This window comes from Quercus lobata, chromosome 5 (genome assembly GCF_001633185.2).
Source record: "Quercus lobata isolate SW786 chromosome 5, ValleyOak3.0 Primary Assembly, whole genome shotgun sequence".
In the NCBI taxonomy this organism is placed as follows: Eukaryota; Viridiplantae; Streptophyta; class Magnoliopsida; order Fagales; family Fagaceae; genus Quercus; species Quercus lobata.
Window position 1 is genome coordinate 40,410,952 of NC_044908.1, and position 24,498 is coordinate 40,435,449.

The 24,498-nt window shown below is 33.7% G+C and overlaps 1 protein-coding gene across 3 annotated transcripts; it reads right to left on the reverse strand.

Annotated features, from left to right (window-relative positions):
- Positions 1-2,562: 2,562 nt before the first annotated feature.
- Positions 2,563-12,478, reverse strand: LOC115989164 (probable ubiquitin-conjugating enzyme E2 24). 3 transcript variants are annotated; one of them, XM_031112825.1, is made up of 10 exons: positions 11,991-12,455; positions 10,354-10,591; positions 9,541-10,247; positions 7,807-9,251; positions 5,867-6,004; positions 4,487-4,903; positions 4,337-4,400; positions 4,034-4,173; positions 3,509-3,820; positions 2,563-3,086 (listed from the first exon to the last, which is right to left on the reverse strand). In XM_031112825.1, the coding sequence occupies exons 4-10, from the start codon at positions 9,241-9,243 to the stop codon at positions 2,841-2,843; spliced, it is 2,754 nt and encodes a 917-aa protein (XP_030968685.1). In that variant the 5' UTR covers positions 9,244-9,251; positions 9,541-10,247; positions 10,354-10,591; positions 11,991-12,455; the 3' UTR covers positions 2,563-2,840. The 3 variants fall into 3 exon arrangements, with proteins under 3 accessions (XP_030968685.1, XP_030968684.1, XP_030968686.1); XM_031112824.1 differs by having other exon boundaries at positions 9,541-10,591; positions 11,991-12,478; XM_031112826.1 differs by having other exon boundaries at positions 7,807-9,279; positions 9,541-10,591; positions 11,991-12,478.
- Positions 12,479-24,498: the final 12,020 nt, after the last annotated feature.

A 24,498-nucleotide genomic window follows, 5' to 3' on the forward strand; every position in this document is an offset into this window, starting at 1 on the left:
CATTCTCAAAAAGAAAAAGAAACAAAAAAGAAAAAAAAGAAAACCTTACAATTATAAATCTACTCATTATAAGGTTAATAATTTCTTCATTATATTAGAAAGGTTAAACTTTGTCGCCATTTATCCATCATTTTCAACCTGAACAACTTCCCTTGGGGCCTAGATTATTTATCGATTCAAGAAAACCAATAAAGGTTCATCCCAAGGAAACTTTGTGACCATTTGACAGCAGCCATCGCATTCTCATTACTCATTTGCCATGTTCATGAATTTTAGAGAGCATAACGTATTATATGGCCTCAAAACAAGTTAATTAATAACTTTGAAATAAAAATGATGACGGAGATGATGGCTCCTCGACAAGTTTGTGATGGGAAGAAAAGATTGAAAATACAAAACCCTTTGTATATAGGATTAAAAATTTTATGGATCCATGCTAACACAGGTTAGCAAAGTTTTTTTTTTTGCTAAAGGTTAACAAAGTTGTTGCATCTTGCAAGTAGTAATCAATCAAATATTTGAGGACAAAATGGGCTTCTGCCCTTTTTGGTTAAATTAATTAGCTTTTTGCCCTTCTTTCCAAACTAAATAGGGAAATGCCCCTCTTTTGAAAATCGACTTTTTCAAAATCGAGTTAAGCCCTATAGTGACGTTTTCAAGGACCTATAGTGACGTTTTTAAGGACTTATAGTGGCATTTTATGGATATCAAGTTATAAAACGTCACTATAGGTTCTTAAAACGTAACTATAGGTCTTTAAAAACGTCATTATAGGGTTCCAGAAATTTTTTTTTTTTAACTCGATTTTGAGAAAGTCGATTTTCAAAAGATGGGCATTTTCCTATTTAGTTTGGGAAGAAGAGCAAAAGGCTAATTAATTTGCCCGAAAATGGCAGAAGCCCATTTTGTCCAAATATTTGATGACAACAATTTAGTTCATTGAATCGATACAATCAGTCAGCTGTCAGTAAAAAGATTACGCATTAGCTTGGTTTGTAAAAGAAATGAAGGGTAAAATACTATTTTAGTCTCTAAACTTTAATAAAAGTTTGTTTTTCGCCCCAAAACTTTAAAATGTTCTTTTTTCATCCCTAAACTTTGTAAAGAATTTTTTCAAAAGTTTAGAGATAACAATAGGGATGAAAAAAGAACTTTTTTTAATAGTTTAGAAATGTAAAACAAACTTTTACTAAAATTTAAAGACAAATAAAATATTGTTAATAGTTTATGAAAGCTTGAAATATGTAAAAATACAAGAGCTTGTTTAGACCTTCAATTTAAATTACGGCTTGATTGATTTTACACTAACTTAATACTAAGTGCGGAATAGTGTAAACGCAAGCAAACAAGCAAGAAAACTACTCTAATTCATATTTAAAGTAACACAGCAGTAAAATGAAATGAACAAGAATAGGGAAGAGAGATGCAAACACAGATAACACCGAGACGTGTTATCGAAAAGGAAACCGAAGAACTCGGCGAAAAACCTCTCCGCCGCCCTCCAAGAGGAAATCAATCCACTAAACAATCAGTTGGGATATATGGGTAAGCAAGAGACCCTCCAAGCCTAATCTACCCTCTGTACCGAAGCCCTTCAAGCTCCTACTCCAATAAGGCTTCTCGGAACTGTGTCTTGTCTAACTTTCCGGATCCTGCAACAAGCTCTATGTTGCATCCGCCAACCTTGGCATCTTCCAATGCTTCCCAACAATACCAAAAACACTCATTACACTCTGAAAATGTTTGAATTGTATTTGAGTACAAATCTCCTCTCAAGGTATGATAATGAGAGAGAGAAGGAGAAGAAGCTACAATTAATTCTCACTAAGGATGAGTAGCTCTCTCTCAAAAAGATGGGTGTGTATGTTGTAGAAAACCTATCTAGGGTTTTTCTCTCTGAATGGCCTCTCTTACATTTGTGGATAATGATGGTATATATAGCATGGGTGACGAGTAAGGAATTCACACATAAAAATCCTCCAAGTAGAATGTTTCGCGACTGTCTCACGGGAAGGCCTTACCTGTGAGACACTCGCGAAAACGACAGCTTGACACGACTCTTTAGCTTCCAGTCATGTGCTCCTCACATGCTCTTTCACGGTTTAGCTTCTCGCGAAATCCACTGACTCTTCATTTAAGCTTGAGTCTTCACCAACTTAATACTAAACCCAATACAATAAAATCCCACAAAATACAAAGAAGAAAATTAGAGTAATTACAACACTTTTTGTCATGAAATAAAGCCAACATAAAACATAGTTGTAAATCACAACTTTACAGTTTAGGGATGAAATATGAACTTTTCAATAGTTTAAGGACGAAAAATAAACTTCTTAAAAGTTTAGGAATGAAAAACAAACTTTTAGAAAAGTTTAGGGACTAAAATAGTATTTTACCAAAAAATGAATTTGAGAAATCTAGTAAAGTGAACAGAGGATCCGGTGGTTGGGGTTTGATGTCATGAATTTTAGCTTCAATGTGACCCTCCAAATTGGGATGTAGGAGTGGGACCAGCACTAGGCTCCAAATTGGATAAAGGACCAGCATCTACTCCTTTTGCCATGTATAACATTGTGATTTCTCAAACACACAAATCCCACTGATGCTTCTTATTTCAGAGTCTGCATTACATAATATAATACAGATATGGCACGTAAGCCTTATTAAGACATTTTTCTTTTGATTTGTCTTATTAAGACATTTTTCACTACAGAACCATATATATACAAAAGACATGACCAATCTTTTGCCAAGGGCTTATAGTGATATTTTACAGGGTTATAAACAGGGTAGAGATGTCTTGATCTGGTACTTTTTTAGTACCTGGAGTTGCAGAAAATTTATTTTTCTGGCTCAATAAACTTGCTGCAATCCATGCCCTGGCCAGAAAATGCCTCCGCAAGCTTTGGCAAGAGCTTAGCAAGCATTATTTTGAACCCAGTAGAACTTCCCTTTAAATTTTCGCCCTCAGTCTTTCCACATCCAAGAGCACATCCCACTGGAGCCCCTTCCATATATGCCTTACAAGCCATTAGAATATTCTGAGAGCGGCTCCTGAAGTGTTCCTCCACTAGTGCCTCAAAATTCTGTAACAGTAAAAGTTAACCCTTATAAAATTAAATGTTTAGTTTTTCCATAGACAAATTCAAAGGTTCTAAATAGCATCATTCTCTTTTGAAATAGCAGGGTTATGTCACGTAAGTGGCTTTTTTTTTTTTTTTTTGTGCGTGTGAATATGCAATTGGAGTCCTTGCAAACAATAGCTATTGAATAATCCAATATTTCATTTGTTGAAATCAAGGCAGTGATACCATACATTAATTGCTGAAGTATAATAAAATATATTATAAATCAGATAAAAAAATTTATTTGATGGAAATATAGCACTCCAAATTATGGCTATTATTTTTTCATTTATTGTGGTCCGGACTCCAAAGGTAATTATCACAATTGCTGCCAACCACTACATCCATAGATTGAAATGAGTTTTGAGAACTGATTATCGTACCTTAGGAGGCTTCTGTAGTAGGTATAGCATGGACTTGCAGGTGCCAAGGAATGCGTTTTCATTGTAGCTCACTGAGTTTTTCTCTCCTTCAGCTCTTCCAATCTGCTTATCATATCCAGCCTCATTGAAATAAGGCTTCTCATTAAGCACAAGGGCCTGGAGGGAGAGAAGAACCTGAAGAATAGTTGAGTTCCCTGGATTCCATGCTTCAGAGCCTGTACCCGTCCATGTATTGAGAAGACTCAGACAGACCTTTCCAGATTCATACAAGTTAGGGTTAACGCGAAGCCCACCCGAATTGTAGTGCACCGACTGCATAGGATATCATGTCACAACAGCATAAGATTCTGTTCAAATATAGAATGCCAATTCTTTTCATGAATGATTTATGTGCATGTGTGGATACAGAATAAATTTACACACAAAAAACATTAACTGCAGTGGACATTTTGTTTTGGCATTATTGAGGTATTAAATCAAGCATAAAGCAAATTATAAGCACGGGAAAACAGTGAGAAAACTTACAGGTGGTTCATGTGGATACTCCAGAGGAAGGGAAATGTCAAAGAAAAAAAGGCCATCATGATATGGAGTTCCAGGGGCACCAACAATGGCTGCCCGCAGTAGATCAATCCTTTCCTCAAAGACACGGACATATATTGTTTCTGTGAGGTCACAAAAGGTATAATAAGTAGTAGCAGTGTAGCACACTGAATCAGGTTACAGAACTCGCATAATAATTGCCCCTTGAGATATTCAGCATGTTATTAACTCAACTCATAGAAATAACTGACCATAGGTTCCACCCAAAAAAGATAAAGTGCTTACCAGGGAGATTTTTCTCTAGAATGCTCCATTCTTGCTGAATCTTCTTTAACCAATTGCTTTTCACCTATAAGGGGATAAAAGAAAAGGGATGAATTCCAACTGTTTGAACATATTGCTTTTTATATTTAGAATTTAAGTTGTGTTTCTTGCCTGAGACAACGCCAACCCTTTGCCAGCATCAAGAAAGTGATGGTCTGAGCAATCACCAACCATATTAAACTGCCTAAACAGATCAGAGTTCTCGCTAGCTGTTGAAAATGGAAGAACATCATTATCCTTATCCAGAGTCTCTTCCACCTCATGATCTAAACTTGTGTGTCTGAATGTGTGCAAAAGATCAGAAGTTTCCAGTACTTCTTTCTCATGGAGACTCCCAGATTCATTTCCATCTTCAGAATTAAGGCCAGATACAACTGGGCATGACAGTGAAGTTGAGCCAACGGATCCATATAGGCTTGCTGCAATGCTTGTGAAAAACCCAATGGCGGCTTTAGGTAGGAAAAAGGAGCTAAACTCCCATGAATGCCTTTTATAATTCTCACCAGAGCCATCAGAATCGAACAAATCCTGAACAATAAAAGTCATTTGGTTTTCTGTGAGACAAATCCAGATGATACAGGGTTCTTTTTACTAACTTCCAGAATCACTGGACTAGTATAAGAATTAACACAAACTCAATAATTTTTTTAGGATCTTTCATTTAAAGACACTAGATAAGGAAAAAAAAAATTTCGAGCAGCATCAAGGTGCCAGCAAATATGGTTAGTTGAGTCTCTTGGTCATCATATTCCAGGGAATCAATTCTAGCTTCCACCAAAGGCCTTGAAGGGGACAGCTAACCTCATTATGTAGCCTGGCTGAGCTAGTTATGTAGCCTACAGGCCAAGGTGGCCATTCCAAAGATAAACAGAAGCACACAAGATGCCAGAGTAAGCATTTTTATGTTCTATATCTTTCAATTGTAGCCCACAGGCCAAGTGGCTGTATAATTTCCAGTTCTACTTTTATGTTCCTTTTTCGTACAATTTAGCAGCAATCAAACAGAATGGTAATGAAACTTGCATATACTTAGCAGATAAAAAGTCCTAAATCATATTGAATCTCCTCATGATGAAAATGTGTCCCAATTTGAATATTCAAAATTAAAAAAATTTGCCAATTAATGTTTACTTATACCAATTAATGTTTACTTATAAAAAAAATGTTGCCAATTAATGTTAAATATGGAAAATATTCAACAATACCCTGAGGGGCAAAGTTTTGAAGTGCGGCAATACAAATTTTTCATTTTCCGGTAGAATGTGGCTCATTTCTCTAGACGAGCTTAATCCCAAGTTAGCATAGAATTCTTACAAAATTTTAACATTCCCTGACTCTTCCACAGATTTCCACATTAAAATCTATCTTAAATTCTTATATCTGAAATATGGTTGCTATACATTAATTCCAGGGCCTGAACTGTCGCCATAAAAATTTGAACATTGTTTCAAAACTGCATCAGAGAGAGAGAGAGAGAGAAGATGACTTTACCTTTCCTTTATGGTTATGAGATTGTTTTTCATGTTCAATAATCTCTTGATTTGATTCCTCAACATTTTCTTCATAAAGCACATGGGAAGTGGTTGAATCTTCAACTTTATCAATGCGAAATATTTCATAAGGTGCAACCTGTAACCATGCACAACAAAGAATTTGAAGAACTTGATGAACCTGTACTAGATAGTACCCAGTTATGGATGAAACAGAAATAGCTAGCAATTCAAAAAGGAGTTTCAAAAGAAGCTGAAGTTGGCTGCAAATCAAAGCATTCTTACTTTGTGCAGTTATCTGGACTACCAACTACATCCTACATCTATCTCCTAACCCCTGCATCTCATTGGAAGCTGGAATCGTGCTGACACGTTAACGAATCACTGCCTAGTGATGAATGAAATGAGAATAGACACTCATCTCCCATAATTGGTATCATAATGGGCTAAAGTTTGTAGCATAACAATACAATCTAACCTAGTTTTAACACATCCTATTTGCCTACCATAACCGCCAAAACCTTTGATGAGAATCAATAAGCATTAAAGGATCCATTGCATGTTCCAGTTGGGCCTATTACTAGAGCAAGATCCAAGAAGATCAAAGAAGCACTTAATGGGCTGATTCAAGAGATTTGGGCTAATTCTAACACAGGACATTCCAAGCTTGGCCTAAATGAAGATGAAGGCGTAGAAAATTTAATCCAGGCTATTGAGGGCTGATCTATCTTAATTGGGCGTGATTTATGGTGTGGATTAAAAGCCAATTGACTTTCCAGCTCCATACCAATTAATAGATATTTTCCTATTTTGGAGTTGCTAATTTCAAACCAAATCCACCTTAATTTTAGGCTTCTATTATTTAGAATGTTTTTTTAGCCATTTTCCTATTTTGGAGCTGCTAATTTCAGACCAAATCAACTTTAATTTAGGCTTTTATTATTTAGTACTTTTTTTTATATTTTCCTATTTTCAGTCATGTCTTATAAATAGCATGCACTAATTATAATGGAGGGGATTATTGAATAAAAATCAGAAAAACGTGAGTTTTTGCTTCTTCTCTTGGTTCTTCAAGAATTGTGAACTTATTAAGGATTCTTTCTTATGGCGTTCAAATTTTATACTTTCGGTTCGTTCAGTTATAATCATTGGGTCGGGGTCTGTTACTTATACCTTTGGTTCGTGTTTCATGTATAAACACTGGGTCAAGGTTTCTATCAAAATCTAAATTTTAGCTTTCTTGAGCAAGTATTCCAATATTATTTGTTGGGTCTCAAGACATGTCGATTGAGGTTCGCATCATTTGGTATCAGAGCACAGGTTCTAAAATCAGGTTTACTATTCCTTTATCTTTTGTTTCCTGTTATCATCCTATCTTGTTTCGTTTGTGTTCTTTATTCCTTGTTCTTATTTTGTGACGTGCACCAGGTTAAAATCGTGCACCAAGTTCAAAATAAAAAATAAAAATAAAAAAACGTAAAAAAAAGAAAGAAAAAAAGAAAAGAAAGAAGACTTCAGAAAAGAAATAGAAAGCAGAAAATATATATATATATTGTTAGTAGTTTCAATTCTCTCAGACCAAAATATTGTCTTCTTTTGTCCTCTTCCTTTGATTTATTGTTTCCATAATATTTTCTTGCCGTCGGTATTAGTTTAAATACTACAAGTTGAATTTCTTGATCAAGTTTATTAGTTTAATGAAGAACTGAAAAGAGGAAGCTACAAGTAGAAAAAGGCAAGAGAATGTGAGACTAATATCCGGAAAAACCCAATTTAAGAGTGAAACACGAGTGTGAGTGACATAATTTGAGTGCAAACACGTGAGGGAGTGTTGATTAATCTTGATTACAGTAGCCTCTTATACAATCAACAATGTCAACCACAAATCAATGAGTACATACAGATATAGGTAAAAACAATTATGATAATTGTACATCATACCTTGGTTGCAGAACCAGTAGCCCATTTCACCTCCACAGCACCATCTTTGAAGCCTGTAACAAGGCCAATACATGATAGGTACTGATTTTGATTCTTGCTGCAGTTATCACCTTTCAAAGCAGGAGCCTCACTCATCCCAGTTTCTGAGTTTACATGATCTTTATCAGCTGGAACACCAAACTGGTTTTGGATTAATCTGAACACAACATCACCAAAACAGTAGGAAAAGTCTGGGTGCTCAATCAATTCATAAGCACTCAAAGTTTCCTCTGTCCCATCTCCATCCAAATTGTTTGCTTCAGTCATAGCAAGAATTTTCCACTGTACCTTTACAATTCGCTCCTTTGCATCTGCAGACAGCACAACACCCCATTTGCGGCTGCTAGACATGTGTGGATCATCAAAAGTACCCTTTTCCAGAACAAATTGTTCAGGACAGAATTCATAAATGTTTACTACACTTATAGGGAGTAAATTTTGGGAATCAAGTCCAAAGGAGTGGCTACCATCTTGCCACACAACATCGACTTTAGTCCGTGTCTTCACAATAACAAAGATTTCCTCTACATTTGAACTAAGGTGTGTTCTCTGAAATCCTCTTGCTAAGTTCTCATGCTCTTTCCCAGTAGATGTGTTAAGAAATGTTTGGTCCAATTCACCCTTACTGTCAGCACTTGGAAGCATACACCAGTCACCAAGCTGCCAGTTTGTATATGGAAAACATGCCAACAAAGTCAAGTTTTTCGAATCCTGCAAACACGGTGGAGCAGGCAAACTCGAATCACAACCCATGGGAGCAGATGCAAGCCAATCCACATACACCAAACCTGCTTCAACTGAAAAAACAGTTCCTTCATCTTGATTTCTCCTCCAAGTGCCGCATAACCATTTAGCTCGTTTGGAAACATTTAAGAGCCCGACCCGCACTCTCTGTCCTGGATAGTATGGGTACTGTGAGTCATCCAGTAGATTGGGAGAAAGTGGCAGGAGCTTCTCTTGATCCATGGCAGTGACTTCACACTTTGCTCCATCATCAAAGATGACTGTGACTTTGTCAACTACTTTATCTACCCTTCCCAGCCAAGGCCCACAAACCACATAATCCCCAACTGAAATGGAGCGAATCTTTAAAAGTGTCTGGGAATTTACATTTTTCAATATTTTTCCCTTAACACTCTCCAAATCTACCAACATATCAACACCTACCACTCTGCCCATCTGTCCAGTTGGGTCTGTTACAGAGGACACCAAATCCCCATGAAAAAATCCCCTCTCAAATGAGAGAAAATCATCAATTTTCTCAATGCTCTCCTCAAGGCTTGACAAAATGCTCCTAGCCTGCCCACCGTACAAGTATTCGGTTTCCTCCTGATCCTCACTACTACCACTCTCACTGATACTCTCCCAATCAGACTCACTAAGGAACACATCCATCATTCAGATGCCTATTGGAAGATATTAGCACAACTCAGACTAAAAGCAATAACACAAACACAAGAATAAAAATATCATAATAATGGCAATAACAAAGAAAATTTAGTATGAAGAGATATAACAAAATTAAAACCAACAGTTAACCACATTGCTATTCATTAAAATTGAACTACTTTTACTATCTTTGTCCTCAAAACTGAAAAGTTCAACTACTTGATTTATTTTTAGATTGCACTAATATAACAATAACTGCAATGAAGAAATAGCAGTAGGTATAGAGAAAGGTCCATTGATTCTCACCTCTTTAAACAAAATGGAGAACCCAACACTTGTGTCACTCGTAATTTGAACTTACGACCTTATTACGTACTGCTTTAAGGATCTTCAGTTTGTAGTCAGTTCCTCAGGACAATAACAAACAGTAAAATAATATATGTTCCAATTGATGCAAATATTTGAAGTGTCAATAACTCCAACAGATAATGTAGACTGATAAAACTGGAGATCTGATGCCAAAGGAGATTTGCCCAAAAGGGATAACAGGAGTCGAGTTACGACCCCTAAATGCCAAAGGAGATTTGCCCAATAAATGGACTGAAGTTCCAACAGAAGAAACTTCTGGAGAATTTCCAAACACAGAAGAACCAACAAGCTGCAACTGCCAGAAAAAATCTACCCCACGGAGAGGGGTGAACAGCCTGAGAATTAGAAAGTAAAAACAAATCCAGAAGGAGATCTTCCAGGTATGATGACAAATGAGACTTGTCCAACCAAAAAGCTCTCCTCCAATATTCAGTGCCAAGGGAAGTCACCGAACCAAAGGAAAATTTAGTAACTATTGCCAAAGGAGATTTGCCCTAAAGAACTGAATCTTCCCAAACTAGAAGAATTTTTTTTTTTTTTTTTTTTTTTTTTTTTTTTTGAAATAAATATTGCCAAAGGAGATTTGCCCCAAAATGAAGCCAAAGTTTCTGTCAGATTTATCTATGCCAAAGGAGATTTGCCTCCTGCAAAGAGTTTGATTTACCAACAGAAATTCAGGGTCAGAATTAGGTCAGTACAAGCCACCCAACAGAAAAACCATTCTTAGACATATCTAGAAACTTGACTGACATTAACTTAGCCACGGATCATGTGTCTCTGAGAGAGCTACCTCAACGATCATTTTATATGGCCAACACTCAAGAAAGCTTCTCTAAGTAGCTTAACATCACAACTGAACCTGTAGCACACAGCTAAAACAACTTGGTAACAAATTGGATGATGTCTTTGAGAGAACTATCAACATAACCGTTTTCCAGTGCCAAAAGGCAGGAGAGCTTCTCTAACCAGTTTAACATTTCCACAGAACCTGCAAGAACACCACCTGTTAATAAGTACCTAAAACTTTTCAGTATTAATAGAAAATAGAAGTGAGAATCCAGCATTGATTGTCTAATTTTTGGATCTTTTCTTACAAAAGTATACTCAACAAAATTAATCAAAGGTGCAAAAAAGTGGTCATACAATTAGATGAAGAAGAAAACAGAAGAAGTGGATTTAAAAACATAAATTGTTAAGTATTGTATTTCTAGTAATTGAAAAGAATAGCATCTAATAGTAGGTGGATTTCATCCTAGCAAAAAACCGCATTTTGTACACACAACTGAATGAAAACCAGTATATTCTTAATTTTTTTTTTTTTTTTTTTCAGAGGCATATATTCTTAAAAATATGACTCTAAGATGTGCTTTTTTCCTTCATAGTTAAATAATTTGATTAGAGGTTCACCTTTATGAACAATGGATGTGAAAAAGTGTTAAACTCTATTTCAATACATTGAACTTTACAGAGAAAACATCAACCTGGAGAGGGAGAGAGAGAGAGAGAGAGAAAGCAGCATCATGCAGTCTGACAAAATTCAAAGTTGGTACTTCACTTCAACTGATGAATTTGAATCTGATGATTTTTTTATAGAAGGGTTTGATTTCATTCTCCAGGGCGCATTGCTTAAGAATGAAGTATTAATGACACGCGAAGTTTTAGATTATAGACTGGTAAGGGAAAGAAGAGCAACCATTGAACAAAAAATTACTGTAATTCAACCAAGCAATTTGAGGAATAAAAGTGAAACTTCATCTTTAACATAATCATTTAAAATTCACGTATCAACAAGGGTCCAAGTATGTCATCCACATGATTTTTTTTTTTTTTCTTTTAAGATTGTGATTCTCAGTTCTCATACTTTCAAGCATTGTGAACTTAAGATTAAACTCCATATCGCTTGCTCCAAACTTTTCAAATTCGAACGAAACCAAAAAGATATTCGAATCCCAGAAGCCATCGATTTCTTTAAGAATTGGTTTACAAACAAACCTAATTTCCGAAGAACATGAGAAACTACACACCAGAAATTGCGCCTCTCAAGAAGCGCAAATCCCATGAAAGAGTTCAAAATTTTCAAAAGTAATATTGAAAAATTACATCTTACACCAACACCTTATAACAAATGATCACAAAGAACCATACTCCAAATTTGTGCCCCACAAAAATTCAAGTCCCACGAAAAGTAAAGTTTCTTTTTTGAAACTAAAAATATTTCCAATAATTTCCGTAATATTGCCCCAAAGATTGATGCTGAAACAAAAAAGTTATACAAGATTACTAACAATAACAAGAGCAAAAATTTATCAACCCCACAAACAAACAAAAATGACAGTTTGAAAAAAGACTGAATGAATGACAGAAATTGCAGAGTAAAAGAACTGTACCATTTGCAGCCTATGGTATTCATCATAAAATACCCAGAAAAACCGCAAAAGCTGATCAAAGGAAGTCGACCCAGAACATAACTGACTGAAACAAAGTGTTCCCAGTTGATTTTTCTCTTAGTTGTTCACAATTTCAAGACTTGCTTTGTTTGTGAGCCAAGAAAACCATCAGTGAATTAGTAAAAGAAAGAAGGAAGGAAGGAAAAGCTGGGAAATTCAGAGAGGAAGAGCCCCTCTCTGAACCCGGCTTTTCACTTCATACCCGACCCCCCAAATCATTAGAACTCTGTTTGTGTAACTCTAACTCTGTGTGTTGGTATGGTGGCTGCTATGGCACTGTTTTGTTGGCTCTCAGAAACGTTAGAGCTGATGAAAGGGCTGCGTTTGTTTCACATCCAATAAGGAGCGAGTGTGTGGGAAAGTCTATAAATTAAATGAATACACGGGTAAACGAGAAAAAAGAATATACCAACACAAGCAGTATCACACTCAACACTCTTTGTAGCCCCCTCTCAAAAAAAAAAAAAAAAAAAAAAAAAAAAAAAAAAAAAAAAAAAAAAAAAAAAAAAAAAACTCTCTTTGTAGCCTGTACAACTTAACACTTCCTTTTCAAAATTACCTGTCTGCCCTTCATGTGTGCCACCATTTTTATTTATTTATTTTTTAAGAATACTAGGTATTTTTTAACAAAGACAGGGAAATGGGAGAAATTTTTTTAAAGAAATTTATAGTGGTGTATATTTAAAAAGTTTTCTAACTCTTGAATATACAGTACAGATTTTAAATCTCTTTATCTCACACTCAGTTAATGATGTATATCCACACCATTGAATGACATCTCTCACTATTTTAATGCCCAAAACAAAGAGGATGGTTACTATTATGGTATTATTATTTTTTAAATTAATATATGATTTCCCCTTTAGAGGTCTAGGCTACTAGCCTACTAGTTACTTAGATAAGTAAGTTCGATGTGGATTTGACTTTGGTCCTAGGGTAAATTACAAAATATATCCTTGAAATTTAGGGTTGCTTGGATTTTATACCTTGAAATTTAAGAAATTGGATTTTACACCAAAATTTCACCATCTATTAGTTTAGACTATTAATTGCCACATGCTGATATGTTTTTTTTTTTTTTTTTGCCCAATCAACCCTAAAAAGACATTGTTTCACTTAAAACAAAAAATAAGAGCTGGCAAAGTCGTTTCACCCAAATTGGAAATACAAAACACTAGTGCTAGTATTGTTAGGTTCTAAATATTTAGGATTAATGTTTAGATTTCTAAATTTATGTATATTGGCAAACCGAGATCAAAACATGTCTAAATTAGGTGTTAGAAATTGCTCATGATGGTTCAAGTCAAGATTCAAGAACATGTAAGTTGCAGAAAGAAGAGTTCAGTTTCTGTGAAGCTCGACAGATTGAAAGATATGTTCGACTGATCGAAAATCGTGTTTTGTAGATTTTAAATAAAGCCCAAGCCCATGAAAATGTTTAGGGTTTCAGTCTAACACTACAAGGTATAAAAAGGAAAACCCTAGTTATGTTTTAGAAGTTCTTGAAAATCTTGTGAGTTACTCCTGTGAGATCTGTGAGGTTGTGTAATATTCTAACTCTTCAAGCGTCTATTGAAACGAGATCTATAATCAAGAACTAGTGGAAACAAGTTGCTACATAAAGATCTACTACTGATGGTGATCTAAAACCTTCAAGTGGGATCTCAAAGTCACAAACGAGGAGTTTGTGTTTAGCAAATCCAAGATAGAAGAGTCCATGGAGTCGGAGCTGCACGTGGTCGTGTTAGTAAGTTCTACATGAGGTAGCTTTAGATTTAGGATTCAAATCTATTGTAATCTTTTATTCTATCATAGTGGATTTGTTTACCTTGAGGATAGCTAGGTTAAATCATCCTCAGGTTTTTACCTTGAAATGGTTGATTTCATTGGTTTTCTTAGGTCATTATGTTACTATTTTTTACTTTTCCGCACTAAGTAATATGTTTACATGTGTTTAACCTAAATCTCATAATTAACTTAAGTAAATACTTGGCTAATTCGTTAGTTTAAATTAATCTATTTTTCAAGGGGTCTAAACAAACAAACAAACGAGTACGACACCATTTTAGCAACTCAAACTATTCCCATCCAATTAAGTTGATGATCTCTAAATCCTCTAATCTCTCTCTCTCTCTCTCTCTCTCTCTCTCTCTCTCTCTCTCTCTCTCTCTCTTTCTCTCTCAATTTATCTATACTATAAGTTGATGATGATGGACATTTATTAATCTTTCTTTCTCTAAAAGAATTGGAATTTGATGGGTTTTGTATGTATGTGTTTTGTTAGCCAAGGATTTGGTGATCGGATTGGAAGAGAAAGGACAAGTGGCATGTGAATAAAGATTGATCAGAGGGGTGCACATTACCTTGGGAATGGTTGAATTAGGGTTAACGTCAATGTGGCTATGCTTATGCTTATGCTAAGCTAAGTGGAGCTTTGTCAATTGCAGTTTGTTTCAATTCTCTTCTCTACCTCTTTTCTTTCTTTTGGTTTGGGTCTTTTATGTGTTAAAAGGAAAATAAAAAATGGAGGAAAAATCTCACCTAACTGTCTTCTTTTGCAAATTTCTTTGAACTTTATGACAACACTAGATGGATTTTGATCTGGGTTCGTGGGTCTACATTGCTATCAAGTTCATAGGGTTCATGGGATTTTGATTTGGGAATAGGTTGAGTTGATGAAACAATGTCATATTGGCACCAGTGTTTTGTGTTTTCAATTTGGGTAAAATGACTCTGTGCTAGATTTTCATTTTGTTTTAAGTGAAACAGTTTCATTTAAACATATTAGCACACTAATGTGTCACTTGACAGTCTAAACTAACAGAGAGTGGAGTTTTGCTAATGGAACCAAACTTCAGGGTGTAAAATCTAATTTCTCAAACTTTAGGGTGTAAAATCCAAGTAACCCCAAACTTCAGGGGTGTATTTTGCAATTTACCCTAATTAATATATGAACTATTTTGTTAGAGTTTTAGAGTAATTCCAAAGTCTTAAAATCTTATCAATTTATTTTGAAATTAGTAAATTAAATTTAACCACATTATTAATAATTTAAATAAATACTAAAATTGTGATACTCAATATTTTTCTCAATGTTAGTGTTGTGACAAAATTTAATCCACTCATTTAAAAATGAATGGATAAGCTAAGAACTCTACGATGTGTTTACCCTAAACACTTTAAAAGATCTTTTTTTTTTTGGTGAGACCTACTAATATATAGTCCTATCTACTATAATAATGATTTTATGAGTTGATATCATAAGATAACTCTACATATTCAAGAATGAAGAGGGGATGTTTGTAAGTGTTTATTACTAATCTTGGCAGCAAGTTACTTTGGTTGTTAGAATCCTCTTCTTGAGATGGGTTTGACACTAAGAAACTCATATATTTCTTCACTTCTTTAAAAATAAATAATAATAAAAAGTTACTCAATTACAAATCTAATGCTTTAAGTTTGGTGAGTTTTTTTTTTCCCCTTACATTTCGAATTTTTTCAACTTCATCCATCGACTTCCATTTCATGATAAATGTGGGCCTTCTACTCACTTCCGTTAACTTGGTTGCCATTAATTAAGTCCCTCAAAAGAATGCAGTATTGCATTTTTTTCACTTCCAAATTTAAAATAAAAGGCTAGGAAATTACCCCCATATTAGGTGATGATGTGCTAAAATTGTCAGTGAATTGTAGGCTCTAAGTCGCTCAAATAGATACCTGTGAATAAGGCATCAGTGTGGTACCAGACAAAAGCCTTCCGAATGTCAAGTTAGTGAATAAGAAGTCTCTATGAACTCTATAGTGAGAGAGCTAGAGAGTTTTTGCGTACCAGAGAATAGTGGAGGCTTGGTGTTTATATATCAATGAATGGTGAATCGGAATCCCTTCGAAATAGGGATCTTTCCTTGCTGGGAGGGTTTGGCAAGTAGGGTTTCCAAGATTTTAGGGCGCCTTTCCATATAAAAGAGATATGAGTGAGTAATGGGTTTTATCTTGCGTGTTGTGCAAGATATTTTCATGTTCAAGCATTCTTGGGGACCAAGTCAAGCCGCTGGACCCGTCGGCCTCTTGCCTCATCCTCATTGGTTTATATAAGCGCCTGTCAGGTTGTTATTGCAGGGTTGTCGCTTGTGTTCCTGTCACCCTGGGTCTTCCATTTGTTTCTGTAAAGCTAAGAGACTCGTTGGCACCGTCGGCTTCCTTATGTGACATGTCCAAGGGTATTATTAACTTCTGGCTAAAATATCCCTATCATTAGGCATGTTTATCATTGTATTTTTCCTCCTGTAGAATAGGATTGAGCCTTGATCATAGTCAATTGATTACTTTAATGCAAGTAATTTTTTTTTGTCATTGTTTACTCTATTTTCATTAGGCTTTAGTCTCAAAGTTGCATTATTTCAATTCAATTTAGCATAGAAGTAACTCAATTGTTATTTTTTTAGTCTTAAAGACACTAATGTCAGATCAAAAAAGAAAAGACAGTTATGTTACATTTCGCACTTAGTCACTGTATACAGTGTATAGTAGGCATAGAATAACATCATATCACGATTCATAGCTTTTTACCCTCGAAATTGCGCGCATAAAATGATTAAACGTTGACAAAGTCCCCTTTTTATTGGGGCAAATTTGAACCCGAGACCTTTAACCACGAAGTTATATCACAATCTCAAGCTTACCTTGCCTTTAGACCAAAGCAAGATCTAGCCGAGTTAGAAGCTAACTCGGTTTGAAATTTTAAAAAAAATGAACAAATAGTATCTCAACATTGTTCATATATACCCCAATTCATAACGATACTGTCATAGGTGATAATTGGTCCACAACAACAAACTTCTCTGAAATTTTATAGCCGATGCAGACAAAAGACTCCAAATTCCCCTTATATATAAACTGTTGTCACCTTGTCCAAAGTCCAAACCACTCAAGTTTTGATCCAACTTCCAAGCATTGCTCATTTTGGTCAAAATCAAATTGTTGCTAAGAGACATAAAGAGAGTCGTTCACAAAATAGGAGAACGAGAAAGATGAAGAAAGGGGAAGAAATAAGGAAACTTATATTTTATATAAATAATTTCTTATATTAGAATTTATTTGAAACTATTTTATTGATTTAAAAAATATATTTTAAAGGTGAAAATATCAAAATTATGTTGTTTTGGAAGGTAATTCAATTAATGGAAGTTGATGGAAGGATCACATTAAAAATATTAATTAATAAAAAAAACTTTAGACCAAAAAAAAAAAAAAGAGAGAGAGAGAGAAAGAGAAAAGTTTAGAGGATATAATTTGTAAATGTCACAAAACTTCAAGGGGTCAACTTCATTAATTGAAGGGAAAATGTTGTTACATATACACTAATCAATACAATCTTACACACACCAAAAATAAACTGAAATTGTTTTAACTTTGAAATTAATTTCAGTTCATTTTTAGTGTGTATAGGAGTGTATGGATTAGTGTATGTCTAACAAACATTACTCTTAATTTTTTTTTTTTTTTTTTATACAAGATAGAATTCTACTCTAGCCTAATCTAAGTGTATATGTGTGTGAAACTCCCTCCTGGAGATTTGAACCCTGGCCCTTGTCCCCTACACCCCACAAGCACTTATACCTGTGGAGTGACCATGCACCAAGGGTGTGCGGTGGTAACATTACTCTTAATTGAAAAGTAAGACTTAGGTACAATATTTATGTGCTATTCCTTAGATTCTCTTCTTAAGATTCTGTGATATGGTTTTTTTCTCATAGGATGGAAGTGTTTTTTTTTTTAATTAAGCACCCACATGACAGAATTTTAAAAATGAAACCTAAGGAATAGCACCTAAGGTAGTGTATATAAGTTTTGTCCTTAATTGAATTCCACATTTATACATCCTTTTTCTATGCATTGCACCTATGAAATGTTTTTTTTTTTTGGGGGGTTTTGTTAAGGTCACTTGTGTACTGTATATATAATTGGCAATGTTTTATGATTTATGAAAATCATGGAATTGCACTTATGCACTGTACTTTATTTTTTATTGGGGTTGGGTCACTTGTGCATTGTACAAGTGAATGGCAATGTTCCATGATTTAAGGAATCATGCAAGTGCACTTATGTACTGTACAATTGATTTTGGTCACTCAATTTCCGTCACTCAATTTCCATCACTCAATTTTTCACATCTGTTTGCCTTCATCACTTAGTTTCCATCACTCACTATTTTTCACACTATTTGGAGGGCCCACACCTGTCACAGTGCAGCTTTTTTTTTTTTTTTTCCACTAGCAGCTTCTTCTTTTTTTTCCCTCCTGGGTTGGCTGTTCGGTCTGGGTTTTTTTTTTTTTTTTTTTTTTTTTCACTAAGTTTGGTGAGTCTAGGTACTAAAAAAAAAAAAAAAAAAACAGAATAGAATAGAACAGACCGAACCAGTAAAAAGAAAAGAAACCCAGACTGAACAGCCAACCCAAGAGGAAAAAAAAAAGAAGAAGAAAAAAAAAGAAAAAAAGAAAGAAGAAGAAACCAGACTGAATAGCCAACCCAGAGAAGAAAGAAAAAAAAAAGTCAAAGGTCAAAAGTTGCGGCTGAGTACTGTTTGTGGGTCCCCTATATGTGTTTAATTACAATATTGTCATTGAGTTATGAGTTATGGAAATTGAAAACAGCCAAAATATGTTTCTAGTCTCCATAACTCATAACTCAAAAATCAGAGAATTGAGTGCCGGAAACAGAGTTATCATTTGCCAAACAACCTTTTTGCTATGGGTCCTACTATTTTTAAGTTATGAGTTATGGAAACTGAGAATTGAGTTATGGAAATTGTGAATCCAAACGGCCTCTTATTATGTTATTCATTCTTTTTTTTTATTTTCCTATTTCAAACTCTACCCTACTTAAAATACATGCGTATCCTTTGTCTTGTACCATGACATCTCTGTACTTTATTGCAAATAAATTATATCTAATTTTTTAAAAAGTAATTATATATATATATATATATATATATATATATATATATATAAGGAGGAAATAAAATAAGTCAAGATGAGAGGTGTAAAAATATACCAAAAAAGATTAAAGAATACCTAATTTAGGCACTCGTAAATTATCACGTTTTCTCTTTCTTATTTATTTGGGAATCGATCACTCAAAGAAGCCGAAAGTTTTCCTTGCGTGTCAGCTCCCATTATCTCAATCATCAGGTACATTAGTCACACACACACAAAAAAAAAAAAAAAAAAAAACACTTTTTAAGAGTATCCATCTTTTGTTGCCTGCAATAATAGGCTTCACATGTTAGCTAGCTTAGCTCATTAATCATAACATGTTCTTATAGCTTTTTAAGATAAAAAAATCCATGCCCAAAGAATATGCTTGGTACATTACTCCTCTCATTTTGAAGGGCCATTTGTTTGAAAGAGAAAGAGTAATGGATAAGGTTTCCAAAGAGCTCAAGTTCTGTCAGCCAGAGTCATGTAAGGATGACTGGATGATTGAGAAATCAACCCAACTCATTCATCACAAATAACTATTTTAAAATATATTTCGACTTAATTATTATGATTTTATAAAAGTGGAACTCTTCCTTTTTATATCATTAAATTCATTTATGACTAATTTTGTACTCAAATTTTTTAACAATTTTCCTTGTGATGTATAAAACCAATGGGTCTATTAGAGTATTTTCCTTCATTTTGTTGCAAAACCGAGTTTTGATAATGTTCATGATTGAAAATTCACGTTCCTTATATTAGAAGAATAAATACAACTATAACTACTGCATAAATAAATTGATAGGCTATTGATCTTCCCGTCCTTACTAGCCATCGGCAAAATTCAAAAATATTTAACATGTTTTAGATGTTTAGATGTCTAACTATATCTTTCTCAAAAAAAAAAAAAAAAAAAATGTCTAACTATATTATGTTAATAATGATGAAGTTCCATTTTTAACAATAGTCTTTCATGAAAACTACACCGATAATTTGATTCTTGTAATTGAGAATTTGTAGTAGTATTAAAAACATTAATAAATAATGATACTTAATTGTAAAGTCATCTTACTAATGGCAACAAAAAAATTAGAAAAAACCCAAAGAATCCTTACGTGGAGCTTGACAACATGGTAGCACCCAAATTTTGATGTATCATACTTTACATTTTGGGTTCCAAACAATCCTACAAAAATGTCATATAAAAAAAATTGTTATAATGCTTACATTATATGCATTTTTTTTCTTAATGAATAAATTTTTTATGGATTAGGTTCAAGTTACATATAGTATAACTTTAAGTAATGTTACATCGTCTAATAATTTTTTTTTTTATTAAATTCACATCTTAAAAATCTTATCATTGAATTACATGTTCTATATAGAAAATGCACGCTAATTTTATACCAATCAGATGTTATTTACCATCAATCTATAAAATCATATTTTATGCATTATTTTAAACTATAAATACTTGAATTTAAACATTTTTAATGACAAAACTATTGATTTTTTGATCATTTTGAAATTTTGCAAGGATGAAAAATATATGAAGTTAATGTATTCCAACGGTAAATTTGTCTAAATTCGCATCAAATTAAAAAATATTGAATAGTGTAATATTGTTTTAAGTTATATTAGGTGTAATAACTTGAATCCAACCCATTTTTGATAGGAGATATATACCTTTTTTTTTTTTCAATAAGAAATGATTTTATTTTTTGCTTTAAAACCCAACATGAATGTGAACAAAATGAAAAGTTAAGTTGTAATTTTCTGCTATAAGCAGAATTATACATGCCATTCAGGTTGGTTCCCTAATAGTTTGTTTGAAAGTTTGCAGGCTACAGCGAAACAGTGGTTGATCCGTTTGATGTCCAAAATGCCTTTTTCCATGTCCATTTAACCGTAGAAGTTTACATGAGGCAACCCTATGGCTTTGAAGATCCTAATTTTCCAAATCATGTATTATGTCAACTTCACAAATCTCGGTATGGTTTGAAAGTGAAACAAGCCCTCAAACATGATTTCATCAAATTTTCGATTATCTAGAAAATCTTAGTTTTGTGTCCTCCCAAGCAGACCTATCCTGGTTTAATTTACCTACCCATAACCACAAGATGGCACTTTGGTCTTTCTATCGGTGTATGTCAACATTATTCTCTCACCACTAACACTAATGCTTCTCATATATTTATTCTCTCATTCAACAATTAATTGGGATCTTTGATTGTAATGAAATATCTCAATCAAACTAAGCATGCCATTGATGAATTGACCTCCTCAAGGAAGCACAAATGGAGTCTGCAAAACATTATTCCTTTCCAAATGTGACTGGTCAAAAACTTCATGCAATAGATGGTATTGGTAACCAAATCAAATTTTGTATCGGATCGATCATTGTTGGTGTGCTTTCGTACCTTACTCATTACTCACTATGAACTTGCCTACGCTAATCAAGTATGTCAATTTATGCATCAACCACGAACCACGTTTTGGATGGCGGTTAATCGAATTCTTCATTTTCTAAAAATCACTCTCACACATGGTCTTCTATATCAACTTGGCCCCCAGTTCATCTTGAATCCTATATTCCTATTCCAATGAATGCAGGATGCCCATTGATCTTTGATCCAATAGTAGTTATTGCATCGACTTTGTTTATTTTACTTGTTCAAGCCTTTCAAATCCAATCTCATGGCTTGTGACTAGGGGTGTTCGCAATGCAATGCGGTATGGTTTTAGGTTATTTTTAGCACCGCACTTTACGGTGCTGTTTAGCCAACTGTACCGTACCTCATTTTTGTGGTCACATGTGCGGTGTGATGCGGTGTATAGTTTGGGCAAAACCATAACCACACCGCACCTCATTTTTGCGGTCACATGTGCGGTGCAGTGTATAAAAAATCACCTGCTATATTAAAATTCAATACACACACACACACACACACACACACACACACACATATATATATATATATATTACCATATAATTCAACATGTATCAATAATATCACTGTCTCAAATTCTCAGTCATATATCAAACATGTAATGAAGTCAAGTACTTTGAATAAGGTAAAGTAGCCAGCAACTTAAATGTTTTAACTATCAAAATCTAATGCTCTTCAGTCTTCACTTTAGATCATGAATATGAAGTAAAGAGTTTATGTGAAACACAAGTACAAAGCAAAAAGGATTTACCCATACTCAATACTAAACAAAAATAAAGAAAACCCACAAAAATTAAACTTAAATATCTAACATAGGACCCATCAATAAAAAAATAACATCTAACTTAAATATCTAACATAGGAAGTTCCAAGTGCCAGAATACAAAGTTACCAACGGAAACACAACAATCAATAAAAAAATAATATAATTAACAACTAGTGCAACGGCAATAAATTGAACAAAGAAAAACTTTAACAATAGATTAACTTTAACAACTTGTCCTGAGTGAATAATATAATAGTCCAATAGATTAACTTTAACAAAGAAAAACTTGAATTGAACACATGAATACCTCAATAGTAGATGCAACTGGTATGACAATAACCAGTGAGTAATCTAGGTGGAAGTGTGGCGGCTAGGGTCTGACTTCTGAGGACTAAGAGAGTGATAAGATTTTTATTTTTTATTTTTTTATTTACTAACAAAAGTTACAAAACAATGTGATACGGCTAGGGTATTAAATAATGAGAAGTGCTATGTCCATAATATTTTTACAACATTTTCACAACAAATCATAAGTGGTTAGTTGTTATTGGTTCAAATTTGAACCTAACACCAAGATTACTTTTTTACTCCAACAATAACAACCAGTAACAACTTACCACTTAAGATTTGTTGTAAAAATGTTATAGACATATCATTTCTCTTAAATTATTAATGTATTGATCTTTTGTCCTTATTTTATATATATATATATATATATATATATATATATATAAAATATTAAATAAATAAATATATTAATATATATAAAGGATACAGTGCAGTGCGATTTGTGTAGTTTTCATATTATAAAACCGTAAACCGCACTGCATCATGCGATGCGGTGCAGTGCGATACGGTGCAGTGTAGTTATGCCATTTTGCAGACGGTTTGGTTGCGGTTTGTGTAGTTTGGTGAACACCCCTACTTGTGATAGCCCCTATGCTTGCGGAAGTGTATTAGGAGTAATCAATGTCATGGCAAGGATTAAAGAAACAATGTTGAAAGTAAAGACATGATCACGAACCATGCAAACCCTAGTCAATTATCATTATGTGAGGATAATAATAAGGTGAAAATTACATAGCTACACTTAATTGTATGTTTGAATATGAATACTTAGATCTGTTATAAATAGCTCCTTGAGCTAAAGGGATGTGTTGGCAAGCTATTCCATGGCTTGAAAACGCACTTCAAAATCTGTCTTAGTTTTCCTCAAGAAAAAAAAAATTGTCTTAGTTTACTCTTTCATTAAAAAGTTCCTATTTCAAATTAATAACTCATACAGATTATTCTCGACGAGTTTCATATTTTGAAATTATCCAAGTCCAATTCAATATTGTATTACTTTGAACAATTTTGTTCCAGTGACTACTCTATGATTTCTTGAGGCAAGTGGTATACGTTCTAAGTTTGGTTTTCTCTTGAGAAATTTATCCATAATTGATTTTAAAAAAATTATTTAATTACTTTTTGGAAAAAAAAAAATTTAAGAATACTATATCATTTTTTTTTTTAATTTAGATAAACAACTTAACATGAACTTTGTACTAACCAAAAAAGAATTTAAGAATTTAAGAATTTAGTTGAAGTCAGTACTTAAATCGACATGATATAAATTAAGAAATTTATTATTAAAAAAAGTAAAGAGTAAAAGTCCTAATATAATCAATTTTAATTCAAGCAATCTACTAAATCAAATAATTACAATCCGATTAAAGATATAGAGTTCGAATAACTTTTTACTTATCTCTAGTAACCTAAAAATTTTTATTATTTCCCCCTTGTTTCCCTTGTATTTTCCTCTCTCTCTACCAAAATATTGATAAACTTAGTCAGGGACGGAACCAGATGAGGATCCCCTAGTCTTAAGGGAAATATATATATAAATATATATATATATATATATATATATATATATAGAGAGAGAGAGAGAGAGAGAGAGAGAGAGAGAGAGAGAGAGATTTTACAATTTTATATTTGGGTCATCTCTATCAAAAATTTTGGGCTACTTCCCTTACAATTTTACATTGATTACAATGTTTTATTGTAAAAGCATTTTCATTAGTTGTAAAATAGCATAAGACCTCAAATTTGCCCAATCAACTCTAAAATACACCCACATTATTTTATGTATTATTGTGTAAAAATACATTTGTGCTACAGCAATTACACAATTACTGTAGCTATGTTTAGTAATTATCTAAATCCAGGCAATGATTTTTGATTGAGGAAGAGAGAGATGATTTGGGATA